The sequence below is a fragment of the Nannobrachium achirus genome (genome assembly GCF_963921795.1).
Source record: "Nannobrachium achirus genome assembly, chromosome: 3".
Taxonomy (NCBI): domain Eukaryota; kingdom Metazoa; phylum Chordata; class Actinopteri; order Myctophiformes; family Myctophidae; genus Nannobrachium; species Nannobrachium achirus.
Window position 1 is genome coordinate 61,776,813 of NC_137812.1, and position 27,143 is coordinate 61,803,955.

Below are 27,143 nucleotides of genomic sequence, written 5' to 3' on the forward strand. Positions count from 1 at the left end.
CCGACCCAACACATTTCTTGACATTACTCCAACAGATTTTGTCCAGACATCATACGCAAATCGGTACACATTATCTCTATAGTCATGTCATCAAGACGGACCTGTCCAATTTATCATTTTTCATCCTGGTTGGCTAAGATTGACTTCTAATACCTGGCCTGGCAGAGACGTGTGGTCCGAGGCGCACATTTTTCTAGTCTTCATCTCATCTATTTTCAGTGTGAAACACCGGCACGCAGCGACATGTAAGTATAAATCAGGTGTGAGGGGGTCACATGAGAACAAAGGAAAAGCCTACCGACAACAACAGTGATGTGTGTGTGTGTGTGTGTGTGTGTGTGTGTGTGTGTGTGTGTGTGTGTGTGTGTGTGTGTGTGTGTGTGTGTGGGTGGGTGGGTGTGTGTGTGTGGGTGGGTGCATTACAAGATGTGATAACTCAGTGATATATAACCTCATTTAAAACAACCTAGTAGTCAGGAGTTCACTAACTCTTTTCAGCACATTCCAATAAAGGAAGCAAGATGATTCTGTTCTGCTCAGACGAGAACGTAGGACAGAAAAGGTGACTGTGATGATGAGCAAGGAAGGGCAAGAAAGAGAGGGAGCAAAGAAAGCGGGAGAAACAGCGAGAGAGTGATGAGGGAAAGGAGTTGTGGCGTCTTAATATTTAAGAATGCATTCCACCACCAGTCCCAACTACAAACAATTGGGATTTAGAACCTTAATTTAGTGATTCCTCTGTGTGTGTGTGTGTGTGTGTGTGTGTGTGTGTGTGTGTGTGTGTGTGTGTGTGTGAGCAGTTGCCAAGAACAAAGTTATAAAGAGTACTACAAAGAGTATTCTTCACATGCATATCTCTCTCTCTCTCTCTCTCTAACACACACACACACACACACACACACACACACACACACACACACACACACACACACACACACACACACACACACACACACACACACACATTAAAGCGCTAGTTAACATGCAGTTTCCCCTTCAGATTTCCTGGAGGGAAGTTGGGTTATGGACTGTACACAGAATGCTCCTCCATTTCCAGATAAAATGGCGGGAAAACTAGCTTATTGGTCCTCCAATGTATCATGGCTTCTTCATCCACTAGTCTGCATTCTGTCTGTCTGTCCGTCTGTCTGCCTGTACAGTGACTGGCTCGTTGTTGTGGGGAGTAAAAATGAATGTTTCAAGTGTGTGATGAAAGACAGAGAGAAAGAGAGTACCTCTATCATCACTTGTTCATCGTGTGCAAACAACAGAGAAACAGAAGGGAGAGAGAAATAGGGCTGTCACGATTATGACATTTTACTTGACGATTAATTTTCATTCAAATAATTGCGATTAACGATTTAATTGTGTTTTTGTCATTGACAATTACATTTCTGTTTGGCTTTTAGGCTTTGAAGTTGCACATGTTAGATATGACACATAACCTAAATATACAAAGAAATTACTGACATATTTGACAACTTTATACTTAATAAAGAACATTGATAGTGGAAATAGCCGATCTACAAGCTCACAACGCGTCACATCGCGACGCGTTGTGAGCTTGTAGATCTGCTATTTCCACAATTATTTTACTTTAAAAAATATATATGAACATTTTTCAACATGGAAACGATTATGACGATTATGAAACATTATCGCGATTATGTCAAATAATCACGATTAGACGATTATGTAATAATTGTGACAGCCCTAGAGAGAGACTTAGCTCCTTTCGGAACCCCTCACTCCACTGCTAAGATAAGATAAGATAAGAAAACTTTATTGTCCATCAAATTTGCATAAAATGGAAATTCATCTTTGGCACACAGGCAGTCAGTCAGTATACAACAGTAAAAACATACGCAGCTCCGAGATGGGGTTCCTACTGGTAGCATGCCAGAATCCTGCGGCTGGATCGCCGATCCGCCGTTAGGGAACACTTCTTACCTTTGGTGAACATTCTATCCAAAAAGTGACCGGTCTCTATTCATCTATAATCGTTTTACTTCTTTAAGGTGGAAGAAACTCGAAGCACTGGGGTGAAATAAAGTTTTTATACCGCTCAAAAGATCAGCTGGTTCTGTGTTTTTAGACATTCCGAAAGTTGTGGCCGCATAGGGAAACATTACTGCCTCCCCTGGTCACGTGGTATATACACAAGTTACACAACGGGGAAAACACAGAACCGGCTGACCTTCTGAGCGATATAAAAACTTTATTTCACCCCAGTGCTTCGAGTTTCTTCCACCTTAAAGAAGTAAAACGATTATAGATGAATAGAGACCGGTCACTTTTTGGATAGAGTGTTCACCAAAGGTAAGAAGTGTTCGCTAACGGCGGATCGGCGATCCAGCCGCAGGATTCCGGCATGCTACCAGTAGGAACCCCCATCTCGGAGCTGCGTAGCAGTGGAGTGAGGGGTTCCGAAAGGAGCTAAGAGAGACTGTGAGAACAACAGTGAGTGTAGTGGGGGGCACGAGAGCGAAGCAGCAAGGGAGACCAAGAGGGGTGGAGCAGGGAGAAGGTAAGGGGAGGCAGTAAGGGAATGTCAGTCAACAATACGGTGACGCGACCGTTTCAAGCTGGGTGTCCTGATTTTTCAACATTCCTGGGTGTCCTCGTTTTTCAACATTCACTAGTGCTGATTTGTCCCGGTTTTCATCACAATTAAAATAATACTTGTCATTGTATAAACACAATGACTGTATGGAAAAGTGAAAACCAGTGGATACTAATGTAGTGCCCAAGTCCAATACCTGGGTGTGTACTACTGGTTGCCGACGTTAGGATCAAGTTAGATGTGTGCTCTAAATAACTGAACTGAACCCAAACTTGTCCTTGAGTTCATAAATCATATATTTATTATGTCCAAAGTCCTATACTTTGATGACATAAAATAAGTAAATAAACACGACATCAGCCCAAAGACACAGTCGAAAACTGTTTGCCTCTCTCATCAGACAACACCTGTTGCTTGTTAGAGACACAGTTAAATAGGCTACACAGGCGATTTGGCCTTGACCATGCCCTCCCCTTCAGTGATGTCTTCAAAATAAGAAATAAGGCTCAAATGGCTCTTACACTAACTTTGTCAAGACTTTATATTAAGGTCGGGTCTATAATGCGTTATAAACGTTTTTAAGGCATTATAACACTTGTTATAAATGTTTATAATTACCCATAACAACGTATAACAAAGACACTTTATAACTCCCGTAGCTAAGTTAATGTAGTTATATAATGTGCTGTTCCACTGAGCTTATAATGCATTATGACCAGCACTTATACTACGTTATAAACATTGTTATAAGCTGTCATACATGATTCTAAACATGTATTATGAGTGTTATAATGCCTAGTTATAAGCTATAAGCATTATACATGCGATTATAATGCGTTATAGACCCGAGTAAATCGTTACAATTGATTGAACTTTGCTCTGATCCTGTGAGCAGTGTCCTCACTTTCTCGGTCACTCACCTACAAGTCACCTCATCCTACACAGCTCGCCTCATCCCATCTTCTCTCACTATCTATTCATTCTACCAACCGCAGTCTGTGCCACCTGGGAATTTTCCACCAAGGTAGTTTGAGGCTGGTTCGGAGTCTGTGCCAAATCTTAGAACCAGTTCTTCACATTTCGACAGTTAAAAGTAACACCTCTCTGTCTGTACAAGCTGCAGAATGGCAACTTGTTTCATGTATTGAAAGTTTCGTTTAATCAATAAGTGTGCAATTTAATAAAAACTGAGGCATAGGCTTTTCTTGTTTGTTATTTTACATTTAATTCTGATGGGTAAAGTTTTACACTTTCAGAATTCACAATCAGGATCTTAGGGTATGATGACCTGCAATTAGTTAGCTGCATTAGTATATAGTCTTGCTACGTCATGCTATAATTTATGGCCCCTAGATTGTCCCCAATGAAGGACAAATTATCTCTGTGTGTGTGTGTGTGTGTGTGTGTGTGTGTGTGTGTGTGTGTGTGTGTGTGTGTGTGTGTGTGTGTGTGTGTGTGTGTGTGTGTGTGTGTGTGTGTGTGGGTGGGTGGGTGTGGGTGGGTGGGTGTTGTGTAAAAACCTTGAAGCTGTCTAGCTCTTGCTTGTTGAACCCATGACTGTGAATGATCTTCATCTGTTTGACCAATGTACTTTTACCACTCTCTGCAGCACCTGAAGGGGGAAAAAGAAGGGGTATAATATAAAGTATAATAACAAAGTAATTTATCGTGTATTAATCTGTGGCCTAATTCTAGCAGCATAATATTAAAGGTGGTATTGAAATAAAGTTTGTATTAGCATTCATTGTTGCAGACTACCCAAAGCCCACTATGTTGTAACTTGTTGCCTAAAGTCAAGGTAGCCTTAACAGTTGACAGCCTGTCCTATAAGTGCGTCCCATAACTATGGTGGGCCAGCAGCAATGCAAGAAGAACAAAAACAGAGTGGTGTAAAAAGTAGCCTACTACATTTTTTGTACTTAGGCAAAAGTATCAATACTGTAAATTAATGTAGAAATAGGCCTACTCTGTTTAGTGAAAGTTCGGAATTCAAAATCTACTTGAGTAAAAGTACAAAAAGGCAACCAAAAGTAGAAGGTAGGCTACTCATTATGCAGAACCTCCCATTTCACAAGTTTTCAAGTGTGTAAAATGTCTAAAAATACTTCGCATCGCGACGGATTGTGGGCTTGTAGATGAAATCAAATGTAGACCTATATGGCTGAAGTGGTTAAAGTATGTTTTGTAATAATAATAGCCTAATAATAGCCTAATACAAATCTTGAAATCTACAAAGTAACTCAAGTTTTCAAATAATTGCAGTGAAATAACAACAATATTACAATACAATATTTGCCTCAGAGATGTTACTGGAGTAGAACTAAAAGTAGGATACTGATTGGAAATACTCCAGTAAATACTCCAAGTAAAAGTAGGCTACTTCAAAATTGTACTTAAGTAAAGTAGCCTACTTGAGTAAATATACTTGGTTACGACACCACTGCAAAGTGCAAAGCCATCATTTCCTCACCTAGCAGAAGGATTTTCACCACATTCATCTCCCGCTTGGCGTCTTCATAGAGCTCTCTGTCTATCTTGGTGCTGTTTATCCGCGCCTTCTTCTCCTCCTCCGTTACTTCGGAACCGAGACACAGTCCCATGTTGTCCCATGTCCTCTCCGTCCGCAATGAAAGCAGGGCAGAATGCAGATCACCCCCCGGTCTGCAAAAGCCTCATGGGGCAATATTTACCAAGTGGGCGTTGTGCGAAACTTGGCTCTATCTATCTAGTCTAGTCGGAAGAATGCTGGGAAGATTAAAACAAATGTATTTTTCGAAAGCGGTAAAACATGATCCTGTGTGCTGTCTGTGTCCCCGGGTAAAGAGATGCAGATTGATTTGAGAATCTTCTTTTCTTGTCCAAAGTTTCTAACTTTCTTTCCTACCTGGGACAGGCTTCAGCTAAATCAGGGGTGCTGGACTGGTCGGTTGGTTGTCCACTCACTCACGGACCAAGGCCACCTATCGTCGGATTGCTCGCCAGTAAATATACCGTAGTCCACCGTTATAGCCTGAATCCCTGTGAAAACCCTCCTCCCTGTTGTAATAAGAAGACTCGTTCAATTGTGAAAGTTTGGGACTTACTTCCATGGGAAGTGACGTTTTTCCACAGACAGAGAATGTGACACCTGAGTGCGCTGCACTGCACAGCAGCAGTGCTATTCAACTGAAACACGTATACAACCCACGAGGGTTGTAAACTATGTAAACATACATTATACTGCCCACGAGGTCACGTTTTGCCAGTTGTGTTGTGTCGATCCCTGCAGATAGGCTACAGCCGTTTCTCGCGACGCAGATAATCCATATGATGTGCGTGGGTCGCGGATTAAAGGCCCTTTGTGTTCGTAATGAGGTTGACTCAGTGAATGGGACGTGGACCGGGAGGGTTTAGCTGTGTTCCTGAGTGTCTGGGTCTCTCTGTGGCCTCATTTCACTGACTCAGCGAACCGTAGCCCGACTGATCCAGCAAAGATCACTGTACGGTGTACGCCATGGGTATTCAACTGGCGGCCCGCGGGCCAAATGCGGCCCGCGGGGACCTTCCTTGTGGCCCCTGGAGCAATTAAAAAAAAAAAAAAAAAAAAAAAAGATTAAAAAAAAAAAAAAAAAAATCCAAAATCGTTTTTTTTTGTGGAGGCTAATGAACGTTATAGGTATGGTTTGCGCGATATGAAACGTGAGCTTCATCTTACCAGTAATCCCTAATCATATTCCATCATATTCAAGTGAAGTGACTCCAGTCAGAGCACTGCAGCAGAGTGGAGTGTGTGTGTCTGCGACCCACCTGATCCTCGTTGAGCATCGTTAAAGCACCAAAGAAGGCAATTGTGTGTAGCTGTGCACTGTCAATAAGGTCGACATCTACTCTAAGATAGCATCAAAGCCAGGTTGGCTATCACTAGTGTGATGTAGTTAGCACTAGGTTTTAAACAAGAAAGCATGTTTACAGTTGTCAACTTGTTGAACAGAAATTAAGCACATTAACATGAAAAGTATTCTACTTGAAAAGTATTCTGCTTTGCAATGTAGTTAGATGAAAATGTGGTTGTTTGTGAAAATGTAGTAGTGAAAATGTGGATGTGCCGTTTCAAGTGTACAATAGCCGGGGGGGGGGGGGGGGGGGGGTACGTTAGTGCGGCCCCCGGCCCCTTGGGTTTCTGTCAATGTGGCCCCCTGGACAATTTAGTTGAATACCCCTGCTATTGTGCTAAACTTCAGACCTAGGTTAGACCATTGGTTCTCAAAGTGGGGTCCCGGGACCATTATAACTCTATGCCCGGGACCCCCAGGGGTCCTTCCCAATAACGCGTCCTTGAGGGAGTTACAGGGGGTTGCCACTCCCCAGCTAAGTGATAGTTAGGAACCAAATGGACCCTTAATATGCCTTATATGGTTATGTATCTCAAGAGTGCACAAATGGAAAATTAACATTGTTTTTGCAATATAGATTGGGGTCTCACTTTCAGAGATAGAAATGCCATTAAATGGGGGTCCGTTATTATCCGTAGCCTAAAATGCATGTCAAACTGAGGTTCCTTGACATTAAAATGGTTGGGAATCAGTGCTAGAGCCATAAAAACCTTCTCTTATGGGGGTCCCTGGCATTTTCAAATGGGGCTAATAAGTGTCAATTTTGGGGTCCTTGACATGAAAAAGTTTGAGAAGCACAGGGTTAGACATCCTGAATGCATGTTCCTTACTATAGCACAGTCACGTATGATTTAATCAGCGAAAAGACGAGTCAGGCTATAAATATAAAGTATTTATATATATTTTGTTTAAACAAACCAAGCCATATAACTTTGTATTCATAATAATAGTCTAACGTATTGCACAAATTAAGATTTACAATTTCTCCATCCGTTGATGCCCAATGATATCCACAGCCACTCACACATATCACACTGCAACGTAAAACCTAACAGTAGTCAACATTCATTCACCATCACATCACACTGATATTCGCACTTGCATCCCCTTTCCCCAATTGTGGCATTCTTGACACTCTTTATACAGCTGATTAGAGGACAGTAGCGTTTGATTCCCTCATTTGTCCCATATCTGTACAGGTTTCTGTCTTGCCAGTAAATGAATTGAATTCACTTGACTTGGGCTGTCATTCTAAGACCTGAAACAATAAGGAATGCAAATCTCAATGTGGTAGTATAAGAAAACCACACATACTTTACCGGCATTGCTTGGGAACCATTGACCACAACATGTCCAAAGGAAAATAATCATAGGAAAGACCTGGGATGCAAGTTGCTAAGAAACTAGAGTAGCTTAGACGTTTTTTTCTTTTTTTGCTTTCACCCAACCAGAGGTTAAAATTCACAGCCCTTACATAGGTAGACCTGAAGGAACGAGGCACTACTATTATTTACAGCACACACACTCAAAATGTTCATCCATCAGGCACACTCACATCCCTGCAGGTACACATTCATTTGGTTGAAATCAAACTTCTTTGCATCACAGATAATTAAAACTAGGAGAATGTCTTCAACAATGGAGAACAGAGGGTGCCCTCTGTGGTCAATAAATACAATTATTTTGACATCTTAAAATTAGATCTTATTAATCATCATTGATGAATACAAATCTAGGATAAATTCCTTAAAAACTACAGGGGATTAAAAATAACAGTCTGATAAATGTTAAAACATAAATTACACCAAAATAAAAACCATGTGAATAACTTAACTGATAATTACAACTTCAACACACATTATGGACAATTAGTAGTGTAGGATTTTGCAGAGAAGAGAAGGCGTGACACTGTCCCAATTACTATTCCTTATTTTGATCCATTTTGGGCTGGGACGGTCCAAGTGGACGGACTGAAAGAACCAAGCCCATCAGGTAAAAGATCTTTCCTCACCAAAGAATCAATACAGGACTCTGAGTCCAGTGAACTTGTTTTCAAGCCAAATATTGTACACCCACAGTTGTGCCCAGTTTGGGCCCATCATTTGGGTCCAGTTTAACATAAGGCTGGGTGTAGCAGGTTTGGTACATTAGGCGTAGGACGGGTTGGATGAAGGTTCTGGACTCAGTTGGCTCTGCAATCTGGATTCCCACTATTGACCGACCAGAGCTACATCCTCAGCTTGCTCCTCTTCCTCCTTCCTTCTCATGGCCTCGATTACTGCCATCTCTTTAGCCTCTTTCTTCTGGTTCCTCGCCTCAAACTGCAGTCTGGAAGTGGACAAAAAGGACATTAATAAAGACAATAAAGAGAAATGAAGACAACTATTTAGACTGATATTTTGGTGAAACAGAGGTTGAGTCGGTGAGTGAGTCCCTCACCTGTTCTCAATGATCCTCTGGACGATGTCGTCCGTGGTGAGGCCGTTCCCACTATCTATTGTGCGGAATATTCCCCTCTTCTTGGGCTCCTGAGGACACAAGCACAAAAATGACATCTTAGTCATTGTTCATTTCATTTTTTTTCATTCTACGGGTGTGTTTAGTACATGTTTCATTTTCATTTGGGAGGGGCATTCAAAACCCTCACCCTTCTACCTTTTGTTAGAGATAAAGTTTGTCTAGCATGTACCGTGCTGGTTGTTGTTGGCTTTAGTGAAGGCATTTTTGTGTGGTGCTCCTGGAAGCAGCTAAGCTACAACATCTGGCTTTGTCCAGTCCCCCAAAAGAATCTCTGGCCCCAAATAATGTCCAGACTCTGAAGCGTGGCCTACATCTGGCTATACCGGTATACAGCCAGATGTACGCCCCTAGGTGTGATTATTACAGCTACTTTGGAAAATATGTGTATTCGAAATTTCTTTCAGTATTTTCAGCGTATCTGCAATCTCCCACAGGCAAGGGTTTTCACCTATATTTCTTTCAGTGATGTATTTAAACATTAGATTGGGACTGTGCATGTGTGGTGCTGAAGAGTTAACGGCTGCTAGAGTGCACCAGGGTGGCCTCATATAATCTTCAGACACCAAAATAAATTGTTCACTCACATCGTAAGGGTCGGACCCGTCCTTGTCTGCGAACACCTCTGTCTTTCCGTGACAGACCAGGGACACCTGTATAATATACATACAAACATCATTCTCAGGCAATTAACCACAGATATAAATGGCAGACAAAGGGGCTGGGTCCATAGAAAGCATGTTTTGAGCTGCCAGCGCTCCTTTTATCAAAGAAACACAGATAAACATGTTCCCTTACAGTTTGTACATAAATATGTACATCTACTTCACATTCAGGCAGACTGAGATTCTTCTTGCTCAAACTTTACCAATTATACAGACAAATGTAAACAATGTCACTTTTATTTTACTGTTCAGAAATTCTGCCTTTGTCAAATAATGTACACTGTATACGTTATGTTGGGCTTCTACTGTACCTCACCTGCACACATTCTTTATTTACAGTGTTTACGTTTTTATGTGCTTTATGTACATGTGCAAAAAAGAAAAAAATCTTTTCATTTACTGCTTTCTATCGTTTTAGTGATTTTAATGACTTTGATTTCAGTGGTTGGGGGCATGCGTGCAAATGGCTAAATATGTTTTTTTAGACACAATAAGCCCATTCCCAAGATGCACCACAATCCTTCATGGGCAGATGTGATTTATGGGGCTAGTAGTAGTGGTACTGTAAATAGTAATAAAGAAATCACCAGCTTATTGGACCACAATGTAATTAAAATCGCTAAAACTATAGAAAGTAAATGAAAACATTTTAACACTCATGTCATCTTTTCTTCTATCTAAAATATGAACCCTTGTTGTAAAAAAACAAAGTTGTCGTTTAAAACAAAATCAAATCGTTTCAGCGGTGAGCCCAATTGAATAACTGTGTTCTAAATACGTTTAAAGAAAGAAAGAAAACCTGAGCACATACTTGCACTCATATGATCCTATTCCTAATATCATTACACTCCAGGATGAGAGTAACTGACCTTGAAATGATCCAGGAGATCTTTGCCCACTGCATAGGGAGCTCCAATCACCACCTCTGATACATACTACACAAAGAACATGTGTAGGGGGAATATGGGTCAGACTGTGACATTTTGACATACCATACCACATAAAACATACCGATAGCAGCACCTTTCTTGAACCTCCAAGCAAAAAAAGAAAACAAAAAAAGAAAATGTTTTTACATAGAAAACCAGGTTCAAGCTATTTTCCCAGTAAATCTCATCTCGATAACTCTACTGTAAATATCTTGCACAGTGTGCTGTAGTAACTTTGGGGAAGTCGGAACATGAATGTGACTAGTTAAGAGCTGCACTTTAGTTTAGGATTTGATCAATAGAGCAGAACATCAATTCAGGCAGGTCACAATAGTTGGACCTTGCGTCAGCTGATGCTCAGCTGTTTCCGGCAAGCTGCCTCATCAGTTGACTCCTGATACCAGAACAGAGCCATGCCACAAAGCATACATTTCTAAAAAATACTGTTAGAAAGCATGCAGTAAAAAGAAAAGAAAAAAAGATTTTACTTTGATGAAAGCAGTACGGACTGAACCATTTCTGTGGCTTTATTCAGATACGGGGTCTTGGCACACACTCTCACACACACACACACACACACACACACACACACACACACACACACACACACACACACACACACACACACACACACACACACACACACACACAGAACAGAGTATCATTGTTCTTGCCCGTAGCTGTTCTGATCATTAGTGAATTGGAGCAGAGGCAGCAGAGTTTAGCTTTTGCCGGGATGAGAACAAAATCAATCAGTGCACGTGTGAGAGTGCCGGTATGTACATACATGTGTATCTGTACCGTATATGTGTCTGTGTAGGTACTCACCCTGCAAGCCAGGACACTTAGTGTTCTCTCATGGACATTCATAATTGGGTAGTTCTTCCCTTTATAGCGATTCACTTCCTGTAGAGAGCAGGGAGAAAGACCACCACTTACTATGGAACCTCGTTCCCAAGCTTTATCATAGAGTAAGAAGAGATTCCTGATGGCATCCGTAGCACTATATGCCCAATATGGGCATATTGGTTGGATCAGCAGTTCTACTAAAAATGCTTTTATGCCCATATATGGAGATCCCTGATGGCATCAGTAGAACTATATTCCCAATATGGGCATATTGGTTGGATCGGCGGTTCTACAAAAAAAAAGGTTTGTACAATAAGTGGGAGGCCCGCAGCTTCGGCACGCGCCGCCGCCGTTGAAATACCACTACTCTTATTGTTTCTGATGATGGCCAAAGTTGATAATTGGAAAAATAAAATCAATAAATATTGTACCGTATCAAATGTGCGCCCAATATCGTATTGTATCGTGACACCCCTAGCATGTTGTCATAACTGTTGTCATAACTAGGACAAACATGACGTTACAATGTTCAGGCCTGAATACCAATTCATAGTCCACTCCAGACACCTCCAGACAGACGCAAAATGTTTGCGATAATGCATGCCCAGCGTTCATGTACTGGCATGGTGAGCATGAAACTGTTTCACATCAACATGCACTGTCGAAGTGAAAAGCTGTGTCAGGTGTTCTGTCTTTAGACTTGGCAAATGTAATGAGCTTTGTGTGCTTTCAACTTGTAATTTCTGAAATCCACCAACTGCACCAATTATGACAAAACTATTACACTAAATGTTGGTGTGACTGAAGAGATGCATGTACTGTACATGTATGTACTTGACACGTGGGCATTTCCATCCATGTGGAGCCTTTTGGCTTGTGGTGGAGGAGCAGAATCATTGTTAACTGGCTAGTAGTAGAATATTCTGCATGCATGTGTTTGTGTGTCTGTGTGTGTGTGTGTGTGTGTGTGTGTGTGTGTGTGTGTGTGTGTGTGTGTGTGCGCGTGCGTGCGTGCGTGCGTGCGTGAGCATGTATTTACCTGATCAAAATGTAGGCCTACGATGACATAAGGATTCTCTGCCTGTTTGTAGACTGTCTCTAGGAAATCAACATGGCCAATGTCTGACAGGAAGCTGACGTCAAGGTAAACAACAAAATAATGTATGCACTCTTAGCAGTGCCGCCTGCCTTGCTCCCACCCACTATTTTCCCCCTGTCCTGTATTAGTCCTGTTAGGATACGGAACAGGTCGAAGGCCCCGGCCACATAGATGATGGTGTCTCCGGGCTGGGGTTCCTTTCCAGAGGCAAACTGGATGATCTTCTGGGAAGTCTGGAGGAACTGAGACACTCCTGTCCATGGACTGTGCCCTTTAGGACCCTGAAAGCAAAACACACAGAACAACCCTTATCATTTAGTACTGGCATTTCACAAAAAGAGAGACAGTGCCCCCTTTTGGCCAGCATAAAACTCAACACATTCATTTATTCCTGCACTTCTGTATCATTTTCCAACTTCCTGGCTTGTTATACAAAATAGTTCACATACAAATTGTATTGTTATCAGGTAAAATAATATTCACCTTGCCAAAGTTGTCTGTGTGCTGCTGGTAGTCTGAATTATCCTGCAAAATGTAATTAAGGGAAAAGCACCTCAGTTAGAACCTCAATAAACACACAGTCACACACACAGAGTATGCAACATCTGTTCTTTCCCGCCCCTTAAAATGGAAGATGTGCTCGTAGCAAAGTATAAAACACAAGAAAACATATAGCAACAAACTAAAAACAAACACACAAACACAGACATACAGTCTTACAATGTTGCTATGATGGGCTTTGGTCATGAGCAGCATGCGGCCCACCAGGTCAGTGGTAGAGACGCCCTGAGTCCGTTTACACTCCCGGTAACGTTCCTCGCGCTTCACCTCTGCATACGTATCCTTGCCGTCCACCGTCAAGGTGATATCATCTGAAATACTTAAAATGGTCAGCTACAGATATAGTCCAGTCATTTTAGGCCAAAATTAGGCTAAACCTCAAACAAATTGCAATAGTAGCAAACTCAACTGATTTTGTATCCTCAATATGTCCTTAGTGAGGGAAAAAAAGTCACAAGGAATCCCACCAGGGCAAAGTTTTGAAAACGACCTACCTACCTTCACTTACTATACACTACAATATAAAGGAAAAAATGACTGAAAAAAAAATCTGCTTTAAGTGGGATGTGAGGGGTCAAACTAGGGTTTTTTAATTATTCTGAATCCATTGCAAGCATTTGTTTTGCACGAAAAACATTCCTTGGGCAAGAAATGGCCACTCAAAACGATAGTTTAGTGATGAGTCATCAATTTTCACAGTCTTTTGGGGTCCGTTTTTAGCCCAAGGAATGTTTTTCATGCAAAACAAATGCTTGCAATGGATTCAGAATAATTAAAAACCCCTAGTTTGACCCCTCACATCCCACTTAAAGCAGATTTTTCAGTCATTTTTTCCTTTATATTGTAGTGTATAGTAATTGAAGGTAGGTAGGTCGTTTTCAAAACTTTGCCCCGATGGGATTCCTTGGGACTTTTTTTCCCTCACTAAGGACATAATGAGGATACAGAATCAGTTGAGTTTGCTACTATTGCAATTTGTTTGAGGTTTTTTCATATAATGACTGGACTAATAGCTTATCACATATTTGAGAGATTAGTGTAGCACTTTCTAGTATGGAAATATGAAACACTTGTCTGTCATGGCTGTCACTACACAGAAAACAGAACACACAAAGACGTATTCACCTCCATGCACACAGAAATCACAGTTGTATTCGTCCAAAGTCTCCAGGGTGGTGACATAAGGTGCCCCCTCCACGATCTCATCCACCCACTTGATGGCCCGCACCATCTTATAGCGCTCCGCCTGGGTGAACACTGGAGGACCTTTGTGTTTGGAGATCTCCGCTGAGAGGAGGAGGGGGAAAAGGAGATGACAAAGGACGAGAGGTCAATGAGGAGTTCCAAGTTCAGAGACTTTATTTGTGGGTAATCTCGCTGAAGTCAGACATGAAACTAAATACAAATACTAAGAAATACTGAGCAAACACTTTACAATTTCAAATGCATAAATTGACCAAGGACACATCATGTGTACATAATAGAAATGTTATTGTTTGTTTACACACTCACACATGTGTTAGTACTGTATTTGTGCCTTCTTACCATCTGTATGCACTCCTACTACGAGGTAGTCTCCAAAAGCCTTGGCCTGCCTCAACTGGTTAGAGTGGCCATAATGCACCATGTCATAACTTGGGGGAAAGAGAGAGACACACACTTTAACTACATTGATTGCTTGATTGATTAATTGCTTGATTGAATTTATGGACAATCAGACATTAAAAACAAGAATCCAAAGGATAACATATTAAAAAGGAACACATTATTATTCACATGACTGGTATTTGAGTTATGCCGAGTATAAACCATTATTATCTGAAAAGCAGATCTAGGCTATACAAATGCAGATCATTTGTTGGAAAAGAGAAACCTTTTACTTGAGATCTTTGAAATAAGCTTGGAAACCTATTGGCCCACTGGCATTAGCTAAAACTGATGTTATCAGCATTTATTCAAGAAATCTTTCACATAATCTGTAATTTCTTACAAACACAACACAATGATTCACATTCCTATCACTGCACTCATGCATACCTTGCATACTTAGTGTCTTCTACTATTGGCCACTGAGTGACAGCAGCTGGAGTTTTCCAGTACACTGTTGAAAGGTACCTAGCCAGTAGTTGAAGTTGCCAGATTTTTACAGCTGTTACGAGGTTCTGAATCAGTCACCTCCCGTCTTACCACTGCCATGGTTTAACAGTGTTATGGCCCGGCTTTAGGCCACAACAAATAAAGGGGAGACAGGAGAGTTTAACTAAAAATGACTGATTTCATTTACAAAAATATGATAACAAAAATGCAATTAAGCAGGCACACTGCCAATGCAAAAATAAGTAAAACACAACTCTCTGTGTGGTTAACAATGTGGCCCATGTGGAAAGATGAGAAGGGCAACCAGCCTTGTCTGCAACAGAGAAGAGTTAAACAGCATAACCCTGGCAAAGGCCCCAGGGGGGCGTCACAACAGTTCTGCATGTCCCTGGAGGACCAGGGATCAAGCAGCTTTATTAGTGACACTTCCCTGGTGACACTCGGTGTCCAATAGGCAAACCTCTCTCCATCTCCCTCTAATGGCATTAACGCAAGCTTCTCCTCAACTTCCTCTTACCCAGCTTGGACAAACTCTTTTCCTAGCTGAAAATCTATCATCAGCATTAAAGTGTCACATAGCCATCCATACTAAAGCGTTATGTTTAATGTAAGGCCTAATGTTACGTGTTGCTTAAATGTGTTAAGCTCAGATTTATATCACGCTTTTCTGAGTACCCAAAGTCAAAAACTAATAAAAAAAATTAATAAAATATTAAAGAGTGCTAGATTAAAATTGATAAGATGTTAAACATGGTTTTGGGAGACAACCTAACTAGATCACAGCTGGGAAAAGCTACCATGAAGAGGTGGGTTTTGAAGGTGGGGGCATTTTTTATGTGGTTGGGGAGTGCATTCCACAGAGAGGGGGCAGCCCCCTCAGGGACCTCCAAGAGGTTGGCTTCACTGACTGGACCTGAGGGAACGGGAGGGCAGGGGAGGGGACATACAGTAATGTTGGAGAAGACCCATACTGGTGAGCAGACACCGGACAGCTGAGTTGTAGGGCTGTCACAATTATTACATAATCGTCTAATCACGAAATCGTTTCCATGTTGAAAAATGTTCATATATTTTTTCTAAAGTAAAAAAATTGTGGAAATAGCAGATCTACAAGCTCACAACGGGCCGCGGATGCGACGCGTTGTGAGCTTGTAGATCGGCTATTTCCACTATCAATGTCCTTTTTTAAGTATAAAGTTGTCAAATATGTCAGTAATTTCTTTGTATATTTAGGTTATATGTGCAACTTCAAAGCCTAAAAGCAAAACAGAAATGTTATTGTCAACGACAAAAACACAATTAAATTGTTAATCGCAATTATTTGAGTGACAATTAATGTAAAATGTCATAATCGTGACAGCCCTACTGAGTTGGCCAACGGGACGACGTCACATGGGATCTGCATTCTGCAGCCCTGTGTACTGGATATGGACTTGGGTTTTGGCCAGCCGTGCACTTATCATTAAACAATGTCAGACAGATGAGTCTGCTGTTTCACCTTTCCCTCTTGCTTCACAGCTGCTGCCGTTTCAGACCATGGCCTCCAATTGCTCTCCCATGTTCTCTGAACGTACTTTCCTCTCAATATCTCAATGTTTGTATGTCACTCTGTCACTGGACAGCGTGTTCTTCTCTAGGTTAGTTATTTATAACCACTTCACAACATGACCCACTACTACAAGCACGTGCTTCCCACATAAGTGTGTAAGGTCCACAGAGGTGTGTGAGGCAATGACAGGGAATTTGGAAATGATGTATGTGGAAAAAGTGTCAGTTTACACTTTGCTACCGCTTGTGACCTCAGGAAGACCACGATATTCCTTACCAGAAACATTCTGTACTAGTTTGACATTATGGTTGCTAACTTAGTGGTGCCATGGAATTGGTCCAACATCTCATTGTTCCTACATCCCATTAGTCCGAATCAATCTGGTGAATGTTAACCTGGTAAACATACTATGCCTAAACCTAAACCTAACCATACTATGCCTAAACCTAAACCTAACCCTAACCTCAGTAAAACTATGCCTAAACCTAACCAAAACCCTAACCTCAGTAAAACTATGACTAAACCTAATCCTAACCAAAAGTAGGACTAATGAGATGTAGGACTAATGAGATGTAGGACTTATGGGCAGTCCCCAAATTAGTAGCACAATAGGAGTGCCAATTGGTGGAACTTTCGATGGTTTTGGGCATAGCTGTCTTAAGTTTGTGTCCAAAATGAGCAGACTACATCTGTGTGAAAGGCAGAGAGACACCGAAGAAAAAGAGAGGTGCCCACAGTCACAGAGAAGAAGAGATCACGATGCTACTTCCCAGAGTGTAAATAATAAACAGTTTAAAGCCCTAACTCGTATCAGTACACAACTTGAATGAAACTCAACTTACAATTTGTTGTATTGTGTGATGAGAACCTCCTATATATACACATAATCAGATAAGGGATAAAGAAAACAGACACTTTGTCATCCATACCATAACCAATCATCACCACCGTATTGGACCACATGGTAGGTTGAAAGACGCGGGACACAGACATCTTGCAAAAGATTGAGGTAATTACACAACATGGGCAGGTTGTGTAATTATAACACCTTTATACTGTATTACACTGTAATACATTAAAGAGCAGTGACTGACACTAATAATGGGTAATTAGCCTAAGGGTATGTGTATAAGAATAACATTAGACAATGTAGCTATTCATCTTGAGATGAGTCGAGTGTATTGCCAAATATGAACCTTATGCACCCATATCTACCATAATCCTATAATTGTAACCTGGTCAATGGTGAAATGATGATGAATACCTTTACTCACTCTTTCCAGCATCATGTAATGTTAGTATCTGTCACTTCAGATTCAGAAAATAAATAAGACTACACACCCTACCAACACTGCAATATAATGAAATATAATATTGTATTTAATTTGGTTTATGGTCAAACCATATGCACACTTGCACAATAGCCTGTTTTTACACACACACGCACACGCGCACGCACACACACACACACACACACACACACACACATGCACACACACACACGCACGCACGCACGCACGCACACACACGCACGGGCACACCCACACACACCCACTGACCTTATGACCGTAATTGTTTTACTACGTTGTTGAGAAATGAGAGGACCTTGCTCAATCTGGCTGCTGGTCAACCATACAACAACAACATTCATTTTAGGCTATTTTAACAAAACGTAAAGAAAGTTATTCTATTGTTTTTCCCCCTCTTCTTTTTGTTCAACACGTTGCTACTACAATGTAACTAACAAGTAGTAATAGTAGGCTAACGTTAGCATGCTGCTAACCAACACCAACACATTATTCGTTGGGAGAGTAAAGTATCCAAGTGTGTGTCTTTAAAGATCCGATAAATACACGTTTAGAAGACAAATATGAAACGTCTGCAGTGGTGTAAAGTAACTAAGTACATTTACTCAAGTACAATTTTGAGGTATTTGTACTTGAGTATTTCCAATTTCCAGTAGTTTCTACTCCTCCGTATATATATATATATTTGGATACCGTTTGTACTTTCAAGTATACATTTTGAATTCCGGTGCGGATGTTTATACTTTTTAACAGAGTATTTCTACATGATGGCAGTATTGACACTTTTACTCAAGTAAAACATTATTTTTGAGTAGGGGTTCTCCAGTCCACTCACCATCCATCGCACCACACCCGCACGACGCGTTTCCTCTTCTCGGGGCTGCAAGCTGCGCCTCCCGGCTTACCGCCGTCCTCCCTCCCCGCTCCGTTCGCAGCGTGGTGGTGGTGGCCGTTCTTCAGCATTTTCGACGGCGTTTAAATTAATACCCAACAAGATAATGTTCGGACCTTGGAACGTGTGTTCGGATGGTTTAATTCAATATGTGTCCGAAGAAGTAAGAAATAAGAGAAGAGCGGCTCGTAGCTTTTCTCGAGGACCAGAATGTGAAGTGTGACGCTCGCGAAACCCGGCGAACGACGCAGTGGCGTCAGTTCAGAAAACGCTAAGGTATGGCAACATGACTGGTGTCTAAAGCCACCAGTCATGTTGCCATACCTTAGCAACAGGCACGATGAAAAGTACATTTTATTATTTCCCCCTGTAGCCAAGGTATGGCAGCTGCCATAGCTTGCCATACCCAATTGACGCCTCTGAGCGAACGACGTCACGAACGGACGAGCGCTTGATTCATGGCGAACATGGCAGATCTGCAAGCCCACAATGCGTCGCGTTCACGACGCAGCGTGAGTTTGCGGATCTGCTGTTTTTACTATGCGCGAAACCGTCGTACGGCGAAGCGACCCGGCCCAATCCCTCCCTCGAGGGTTGCATAAGAGTCCATCATGTCAAATAAGGTAATTAAAATACCTCCTGGCTGTAACACACTGCCCCCCAAGCACTGGGCCGCGACCCACCTTAATTTTAGTTTATTGCATTGTTTTAAATTAGTTAAAAAAAAAAAAATCATTCCCACAAAAGCTTAAGATTCCCACGAATAATAATAATAAATAATAAAAAACGCAATGATTTTTCCAAGTAATTTCATTAATAAAAAGAATTAAGAAATTCCATAAATTAGAAAACAAATGTCGAATACATAGACATTTACACACACACACACACACACACACACATACACACACACACACACACACTTAAGAATGTAGTTGGTTGGTATAATGACAGATTCAGAACTTAAAATAAAAAGAACAGCTTTTATTGTCTCACAAATAGGCAACAGTATATTTTGCAAGGTAGAGAATTGTGCCAGTTAATTCACTCACTAGAGATTTAGCAGCGCTGTTTATCTTCAATCCTAATCCACCCTCCATAATGCCAGATGGTGGGAGGTCGACTACACCACCCTGATCAATAATACTAATGGATCTTCCTGAGATAATTTAGTGAGCTTACTAAATCAACTCTACACAGCCATGGTAATGTAACTTAAAATAATTGTACAAACCAATAAATAAAATTACTAACTCATGGCCTTCATATAGCCTGATTATATTGTAATAAAAGGTTTAATATAACAGCAAAGTGTAAGTAACGCCTGGTAAAGGTAATGTAAACAAAATAATTACATTCAAAACATTTAGCATACATTAGTATGCAGCAGCACTGCTTTGCCTACAAAACGCTCAAAGAAGCGAGGCGAGGGTGACATTATCTAGCCGAGGTGTGAATCGATTTATGGAGGGTTAGTGTTTATCACGGTCTGCAGTGACTCAATACACTAGCACAACAAAATGATTGAAACTCATATTAGACCTTTAACCCAAAATGTATGATATGGGGCAATTTGATGGTCCATGGTTAAAGTCCAGAGGACAAATTATCGATGAACACATTGCCATAATAAATAACATCTCAACTGTTCATCGTAGCAGGATGAGGTGGATTGCATGTCACTTTAATTTCAAGATAATGGAAATTATATCAGTTTTTGGCATTTTGCGGCTCATCTATGCACACCTCTTGCCCTCTTTTCAGGTAGGAACTGAAGTAAACCAAAGAAATGTTGGAATTGTTATGTACCTCCTCAGAACTATAGTTGTAGCAAACCTTGCTGGATAAGATCCATTCAACAATATAAGACAAAGTGTAAACAATTTGATAAGCACCACAAAAAGTTACGAAAGTTATACTGGGCACGGCAAATAGAAAATGTTCCATCTCTCTAATATCTACACTTTAAATAACTTTTCATTGTAATGAGATTCTGGAAATACAAATTCTTGACAAAAAAACAGTGGTATGGTGATCCTTGATCAGTGCCTAATGTATATCATTTTACTGGTACAGTTTAATATTGTTAGCTTGATCCAGACTTTCCATGTTGTAGTCCTAGACGGACTACACTTTGGCCGGAACTATCAAACCAGAAGCAGTTTTAACCCAAAACAATTCCCCGCACCCAAGGACCCTTTTAGGGCCTACCTAATAAACCCCTTGATGCGGTGTAGTTTTGCTTTTGGAAAGTTTGTTTGGTATAGGCATCTTTTAGTCCAACTCGTAGCCACTGGCAAGACTACACTACACTACTCAAGCATTTTAATAGGGATTGTAGAAACAAATGGGGGGAACCAAAACAAACTTCATCTGCTTGTGGTTTCCGCCTAGACCGGATCAAACGGCCCGTTGTAAACAAATACCAGGCTTTCTCCCAGGAAAGCCTGGTGACGCGGGGTCAATCCAAGTCCAACACGGCTTGCATCACATGATGCATAAATACTAGGTTGTCCTGCAGTCACTGAACAACACAATATACTCGACAGAAAACTAGACGAAGGTAGGAGGAGCTACTATAAATGTTTTTTCTTCTTCATTCCTTTGGAATAGCCTCGTCCGAACCAGCCTCCCTGCACTGCTGTGTCCCTAGCCTGACCCTCATTATCAGGTAAACCGTCTTCTTGTCCAGAAGGGGGAGCTATAACTTTACGAGTATGGCTGTCCTCCTCTTCTGACCTCAACTGGGTAGCCAGGCTGAAGATGGGGTCCTCTGCCCTGATGAGACACAATGGGAGAAATGTGTGATAGAATGTATGCAGAGGTTTGCCATACTGGGTTGCCATAGTGTGTGTGTGTGTGTGTGTGTGTGTGTGTGTGTGTGTGTGTGTGTGTGTGTGTGTGTGTGTGTGTGTGTGTGTGTGTGTGTGTGTGTGTGTGTGTGTGTGAGTGAGTGAGTGAGTGAGTGAGTGAGTGAGTGAGTAATAGTTTATCCACAACTTTCCAACATCCCATTGTGCATTGCGCAGAAGGCGAGCGGCATTTCCGGTGTCGCAGCGGAGTGTGATCTACGAGCATCTGCGACACAACGTGAGCTTGTATATCTGCTGTTAACCGGAAATGTCCCGCAGATAATGCTACAGTAAAGTCTTGCGGAAACAGGTGGATACAAAAGTCTCTTACTTGTTATATCCAGAAAGTTTAATGTCGAGGTCCTCCATCAAAAGACGCATAACATCATCACACTTGCCATGAATCTTCAACGTGGCATGGTCATCTTTTGGTGTCCACTGAAACAAAGAAATCTTCACATGATCCGCCAACGAGTACAGACATTTCGTTAGCTTCTTTAAATTATTTTGCTCTAGCTCACCTGCAGGTTGACAATGTAGAGTTTGGGTCTTTTGCTGGCTGGTCTGTTCATGTGCCACAGGCAAGCATATTTTTTCAACACCTACGGGAAAGATAGACAACATCCAACTAAGTTAAGTAGCTATGAATACGATAGCAGAGAAGAAGCAGTAATAGCACTGGCTGTCAATTGAGAAATTAGCTTTAATTCCCATAGCCATAGCCAATGTATCAACTCTATAACCAACTTGACAGATTCAATTCCATTTATACAACCATCACATGAGGGAAGAATTTGCACAACTACTTGCATTTGAAATTCATCTTATGTGTCACAGGAACTACAAAAATCTTCACCCCATGCCTTGCCGCCATTTCCTTTTTACACTTTTACTTTCAGCATTCAATGTGTTTAAACGTTCATTCATACATTATATTTACACCTTTATGGAGGTCCATATTTCCCATCTGGATTTTGCCCCCCCTTTTTTTTATTTAACCTGCCTGTGAACAGGTCCACAGCATGCTTTATGGCAGTGGTTCTCAACCTTTTCAGGCTGTGACGAGCACCAAGAGTTGAGGAATTTCATTTTGAATAACCGGTTCTATTGTGAAAACAGTAGATCTACATGAGCGTTGCGAGGCGTTGTGAGCATGTAGATCGACTATTTTCATTCTCTGTCTCTATTTGACCAATGTTTAATTTGTCAATATAGAGGTATTAAAAATGTCTTTAAATTGTCACTTTAGAAATGTGCATAAACCCTCTATACACTTAAACTTTATGTTGGCTTGTTTACTGTTGAGTGAGAAAACAATGTTGCACATTAAGTTAATCATCTGGGGACCCCCCCCAAAATCATTTGGGGTCCCGACCCACAGGTTGAGAACCAGTGATTCATGGAGCCTACCTTCAGACTGGATCCAAGGCATAGGATGACATCTGCCTTCTTGGCTGCCTCGGCAGCTCCCTTCCAGTTGAGAGGCTGCTCCAGTGTTCCGCGCTCCCCAAAGTGTACTATGGTGTCCCTGAGCTCCCCACTGCAGTGGTCACACCGCCGTCCTGTCCCATGGTGGTGCCGTGATGTCCGCTCTGTCACATCAAACAAACGCACATACTCCCTGGTTGGGGAACAGGATGTACACACCTGGGGGAGCAGGATGTTGTTTTACAATACATACTATACATCAGGGGTTTTCAAACTCAGGACACCCCTGTAAATAACTTTCTCATCCACCCCTGAATTACACTGTTACTTTTTTAGAATCTTAGATCCTATTGGAGACATATTCGTTTCCATCAGAACTGACTGAAAATAACGTTATAATTGACGTTTAACCACTTGAACCCCAGCATGCCTATTCTGGGGGGAAGGTTCACCAAAAATAGACGATCTACAAGCTCACAACGTGTCACATTGTGACGCGTTGTGAGCTTGTAGATCTGCTATTTTTGGTGACGAGTTGTCATAGATGGAAAAATAACTCATCAAGTACAGTGGAAATCAGGTCTGTTTTACTAAGCATATTGAAGTGAAATTGATGAAGTGATATTGATGAATTCCAAATATTATAAAATGATGATCTCGCGGCACCCCTGGACTGGCAACAGGGCACCCCAGGGTGCCCCGTCACCCACTTTGAAAACCCCTGCTATACATAACTTACCCACAATTGCCAGGTCATGTTAACAATGGGGGTTGAGGTTTTGTAGAATTAAAGCTTAACAAAACTAACACCTGTCAATATAACCAAAGGGCTCAGACACTCATGCTCTTTAGCTGCAGATGCAGCATGTGCCGAGGCATCAATTGCGACCATTTCCGGGATGCTCCACCCCTTTTCTCCTACATTTGAAGTGATGGAGAAGCTGCCATAGATATAAAAAGCTAGATGCCTCATTGGCCATCTGCAGTCTATTGGAGCAACGAGCAACAACTGGAGTGCGGACGTCCACTATTGCCGGAGACCACGCTGCCAGTCATGTGACTACTGGCCAATCACAACGCGTCTTTTCCGTGACTTTCAATCCATCCATTTCCTAATGTTGCACGTCTGCGCGGCTCAGCTGTTCTCACAGGCTGCGTACGTAAAGGGCCGCCCCCACCTGCCTCTGATTGGCCTAGCAACTTCCGGTTTCTGTGACGCATGACACGTGGAAGTGGGAACGACCGGAAACGGTCGCCGAGTCCCCCGATCTCACGGCTCAAGAGCCGAAGGAGGCGCCTGCCTTTCTATGTCTATGGAAGCTGCCGCTTCTGAATCGCATGCGTGACTGAGGCCTTTTGTGTTTCTGCCTCACCTCAATAAACATGTTTCCATGCAGCTCAGACAGGGCATGCCTAGGAAGCCCACTTCGTAGATGAAGTCCATCACAGTTTTGAGACACCACATGCTGCACCTTTGAAGATGGATAAACACAAATTCAATACAAATCAACCTCCTTCCCCCTTTTTTTTTGAATCGGACCCAGGTCTAAATAGGATAAATAACTCAAGGCTTTACATACCATCTTCTCTTTGTGCAGCATCCTGATGCACATGTGTGTGAGGGTTGGCTCTGCATCACTCAGGTCAGATGCACTGGGAAATAAAGAAAAAGCCAGGGTGAAAGTAAGGCACTAATACTTATAAAATATGATCTGTGTACTCACACCCAACATGAAATTTGGTGCAAGCCTTAGTGCAACAATGCAGCTAACATTACAAGATGAGAAAGCACACCATCTCTAACCTGACAGCCCGGCCCTGCCGTAGCTGCGTCCAAACCCCATTGGGGCCCCTGTAGTCTGGGATAGATGCTGCCTGAAATACAAAGCATACAATGCATTAGTCCAGTCAAACACAGGGTTCCCACACATTTTTACCAATTTATTTCCAAAACCTTTCCAGGATATTTAACCCAATTTCCAGGACTATACAACAACAATTCAGCTCAATAACAGGTCACTTACTCATATGCACAATGCCCAAAGACAGGTAGTGTATGCCAGTGGTTCTCAACCTTTTTCAGGCCGTGACCCCCGAAATAATCACATTTTAACTGGGGACCCGGCACCCTGACAAGCAATAAGAGTTGAGGAATTTTGTATAACACTGTTCTATTGTGAAAATAGCAGATCTACATGCTCACAAGCATGTAGATCGGCTATTTTCACAATTTCTGCCTCTAATATTTGACAATTTGGCCCATGTTTAATTCGTCATTTCAGAGGTATTAACAAAAACAATAACCAAAGACAATGCATAGCTATTTTTTCCAGGACCTTCCAGGACCCTTGATAAATTACAAAACTTTTCCAGTACTGGAAATATATGTTTCTAATTTCAAAATATTTCCAGGAATGTCATGACCGTGGGAACCCTGCAAACATCAACATGAACATAATGAAACCTTCAAGATCTCCAAATTTAACCTACCGTGCTGATACCAGCTCCAGTGTAAACCACCAGGTGTTGTGCCCGCTTGATTGCCTCTGCCAGCTGGCTAACCTTGTTCCTCAGCTCCACAGCATCGTCAAATACCTGCAATATGAATACATGACCAACACATCACATACAGACCCTTGGCTTGTACTGCGTTTCATTTCAGTTGAGGCCATTCATTCAGCTATAGCAATTGTATCAATGCATGTCATTCTTCTAGGAGAGATCTGCACACCTAGATCCACACATACTGTAAAGGAATAGCAATTTCAAAAGTAGGCGCCAAGCTGCGCCATGTCTTACGGACTTACGCAGATGCATTGTTGCCAGTTGCCACTCGACAAAGAACACTACATTAACAAAATTTAAGCAGTCGGATTGTAATGTTGTCCTTATATCATGATCTGGATTGATGATCCAACTTAATGTTGCATACCCAGATATCATCCACTATCTTTGAGTAGCCTAGCAAGAGACACCATTACATTGTCTATAGATATGATAAATTAAACTTACCATATAATTAACCATCAATTAATTAATTATTTTTATAAAGCACTAAAAGCAGGTTTTTAGTGAATTGTACAGTTTTTAGTGCTGCTCCTGTGGAAAACTCTAGCAGCTATAGTCACAAAAGCTGTGGTTCTGAGAGGCTTCCCACCGCGGAAAAAGCCTTTCAAGACCACACACCCGACATTTGTTTCAGTGAATAGCGAAATTGAAGTAGGCCTATATCATTACATACTGTATTTTCTACAGTTTACACTTTACATGCCGGACAGGGCGTGAGACAGAACCATAGGACAGAACTCGCCAACGATATCCATGGAGTCGACTCCACTCCGACATGTCTCCTTTCCGACATGTCTCCATTCCGACACTAACCCTATCTCTACCCCTACCCTAAACCTTAGGCCCATGGGGAGTGTCGCCACTCCGACAATAAGAAGTCCATTTCGGAGTGGCGACATGTCGGAATGGAGAGAGCCTCCCGAGTCGGGTCGGGTATGTGTTTGTTGTAAAGCAGATCCATGACCCATCGCCAGCCCTACCTCTTCTTGCTTTCTCTTCAGGACATTGCGGCGGACTTGTCTCTTGCCGAGCTCCTCCACCGTGTCTTGATGCCGAAGTAGCGTCGATGCATCCTCTTCTGACCTCTCATCTTTTGGTTTCTTCAGGATCCTCGCGATCTAGTCAGATTAAGAACTGTGTTTTAAATTAACTGTCTGGATACCTTCAGCCAAATAGCCACCTAGCTTAGCCAGTTGGAGGAGGAGAGTTCACACAACAACAACAACACAAGTCTGTACACACAAGCTCTAGCTCAAAATGAACTTTCTCGTCTTACCTGTTTAAATGTCTTCCTCTCCTTTTCTCTCTGTATTATCTTTGCTTTCGCCAAAGCCTTTCTCTCCGCACGTGAAGATACACCGGTCTCAGTGTCTTCTTCCATTCTTCTGTTTTCAC

General features: G+C 41.8%; 3 protein-coding genes across 4 annotated transcripts in view; all 3 read right to left on the minus strand.

Moving 5' to 3' along the window:
* gnav1 (guanine nucleotide binding protein (G protein) alpha v1) overlaps positions 1 to 5,410 on the minus strand; it is a 59,293-nt gene extending 53,883 nt beyond the window's left edge. The window contains exons 1-2 of the mRNA XM_080722138.1: positions 5,034 to 5,410; positions 4,084 to 4,175 (exon numbers count right to left, since the gene is read on the minus strand). Of these exons, the coding sequence (XP_080578264.1) occupies positions 4,084 to 4,175; positions 5,034 to 5,163 (222 nt within the window). The 5' untranslated portion in view covers positions 5,164 to 5,410. The remainder of the gene's footprint in view (positions 1 to 4,083; positions 4,176 to 5,033) is intronic.
* A 1,952-nt stretch (positions 5,411 to 7,362) lies between these two features.
* pcyt2 (phosphate cytidylyltransferase 2, ethanolamine) lies at positions 7,363 to 18,968 on the minus strand. 2 transcript variants are annotated; one of them, XM_080722135.1, is made up of 12 exons: positions 18,844 to 18,968; positions 14,601 to 14,689; positions 14,181 to 14,342; positions 13,215 to 13,366; positions 12,978 to 13,019; positions 12,637 to 12,769; positions 12,435 to 12,517; positions 11,375 to 11,452; positions 10,487 to 10,552; positions 9,540 to 9,605; positions 8,875 to 8,963; positions 7,363 to 8,763 (listed from the first exon to the last, which is right to left on the minus strand). In XM_080722135.1, the coding sequence occupies exons 2-12, from the start codon at positions 14,680 to 14,682 to the stop codon at positions 8,646 to 8,648; spliced, it is 1,071 nt and encodes a 356-aa protein (XP_080578261.1). In that variant the 5' UTR covers positions 14,683 to 14,689; positions 18,844 to 18,968; the 3' UTR covers positions 7,363 to 8,645. The 2 variants fall into 2 exon arrangements, with proteins under 2 accessions (XP_080578261.1, XP_080578260.1); XM_080722134.1 differs by having other exon boundaries at positions 12,637 to 12,775; positions 18,844 to 18,967.
* Positions 18,969 to 20,476: 1,508 nt separating this feature from the next.
* sirt7 (sirtuin 7) lies at positions 20,477 to 27,143 on the minus strand. Its single transcript, XM_080722133.1, has 10 exons — positions 27,025 to 27,143; positions 26,729 to 26,866; positions 25,671 to 25,775; positions 24,985 to 25,055; positions 24,761 to 24,833; positions 24,554 to 24,652; positions 23,163 to 23,399; positions 22,274 to 22,354; positions 22,084 to 22,190; positions 20,477 to 21,678 (listed from the first exon to the last, which is right to left on the minus strand). The coding sequence occupies exons 1-10, from the start codon at positions 27,127 to 27,129 to the stop codon at positions 21,477 to 21,479; spliced, it is 1,218 nt and encodes a 405-aa protein (XP_080578259.1). The 5' UTR covers positions 27,130 to 27,143; the 3' UTR covers positions 20,477 to 21,476.

What these genes read in the sequence shown, in the direction of transcription:
- sirt7 (XM_080722133.1), bottom strand. Translation starts at nt 27,129, where the DNA reads ATGGAAGAAGACACTGAGACCGGTGTATCTTCACGTGCGGAGAGAAAG. An exon ending in AGAGGAAGACATTTAAACAG is followed by an intron (nt 26,867 to 27,024) that starts GTAAGACGAGAA and finishes TAATCTGACTAG; the next exon opens with ATCGCGAGGATCCTGAAGAA. An exon ending in ATGGAAACATGTTTATTGAG is followed by an intron (nt 23,400 to 24,553) that starts GTGAGGCAGAAA and finishes CTGCTCCCCCAG; the next exon opens with GTGTGTACATCCTGTTCCCC.
- pcyt2 (XM_080722134.1), bottom strand. Translation starts at nt 14,682, where the DNA reads ATGGTGCATTATGGCCACTCTAACCAGTTGAGGCAGGCCAAGGCTTTT. An exon ending in TAAGTGTCCTGGCTTGCAGG is followed by an intron (nt 10,553 to 11,374) that starts GTGAGTACCTAC and finishes TTCTTTGTGTAG; the next exon opens with TATGTATCAGAGGTGGTGAT. An exon ending in ACGGGTCCGACCCTTACGAT is followed by an intron (nt 8,964 to 9,539) that starts GTGAGTGAACAA and finishes TTGTGTCCTCAG; the next exon opens with GAGCCCAAGAAGAGGGGAAT.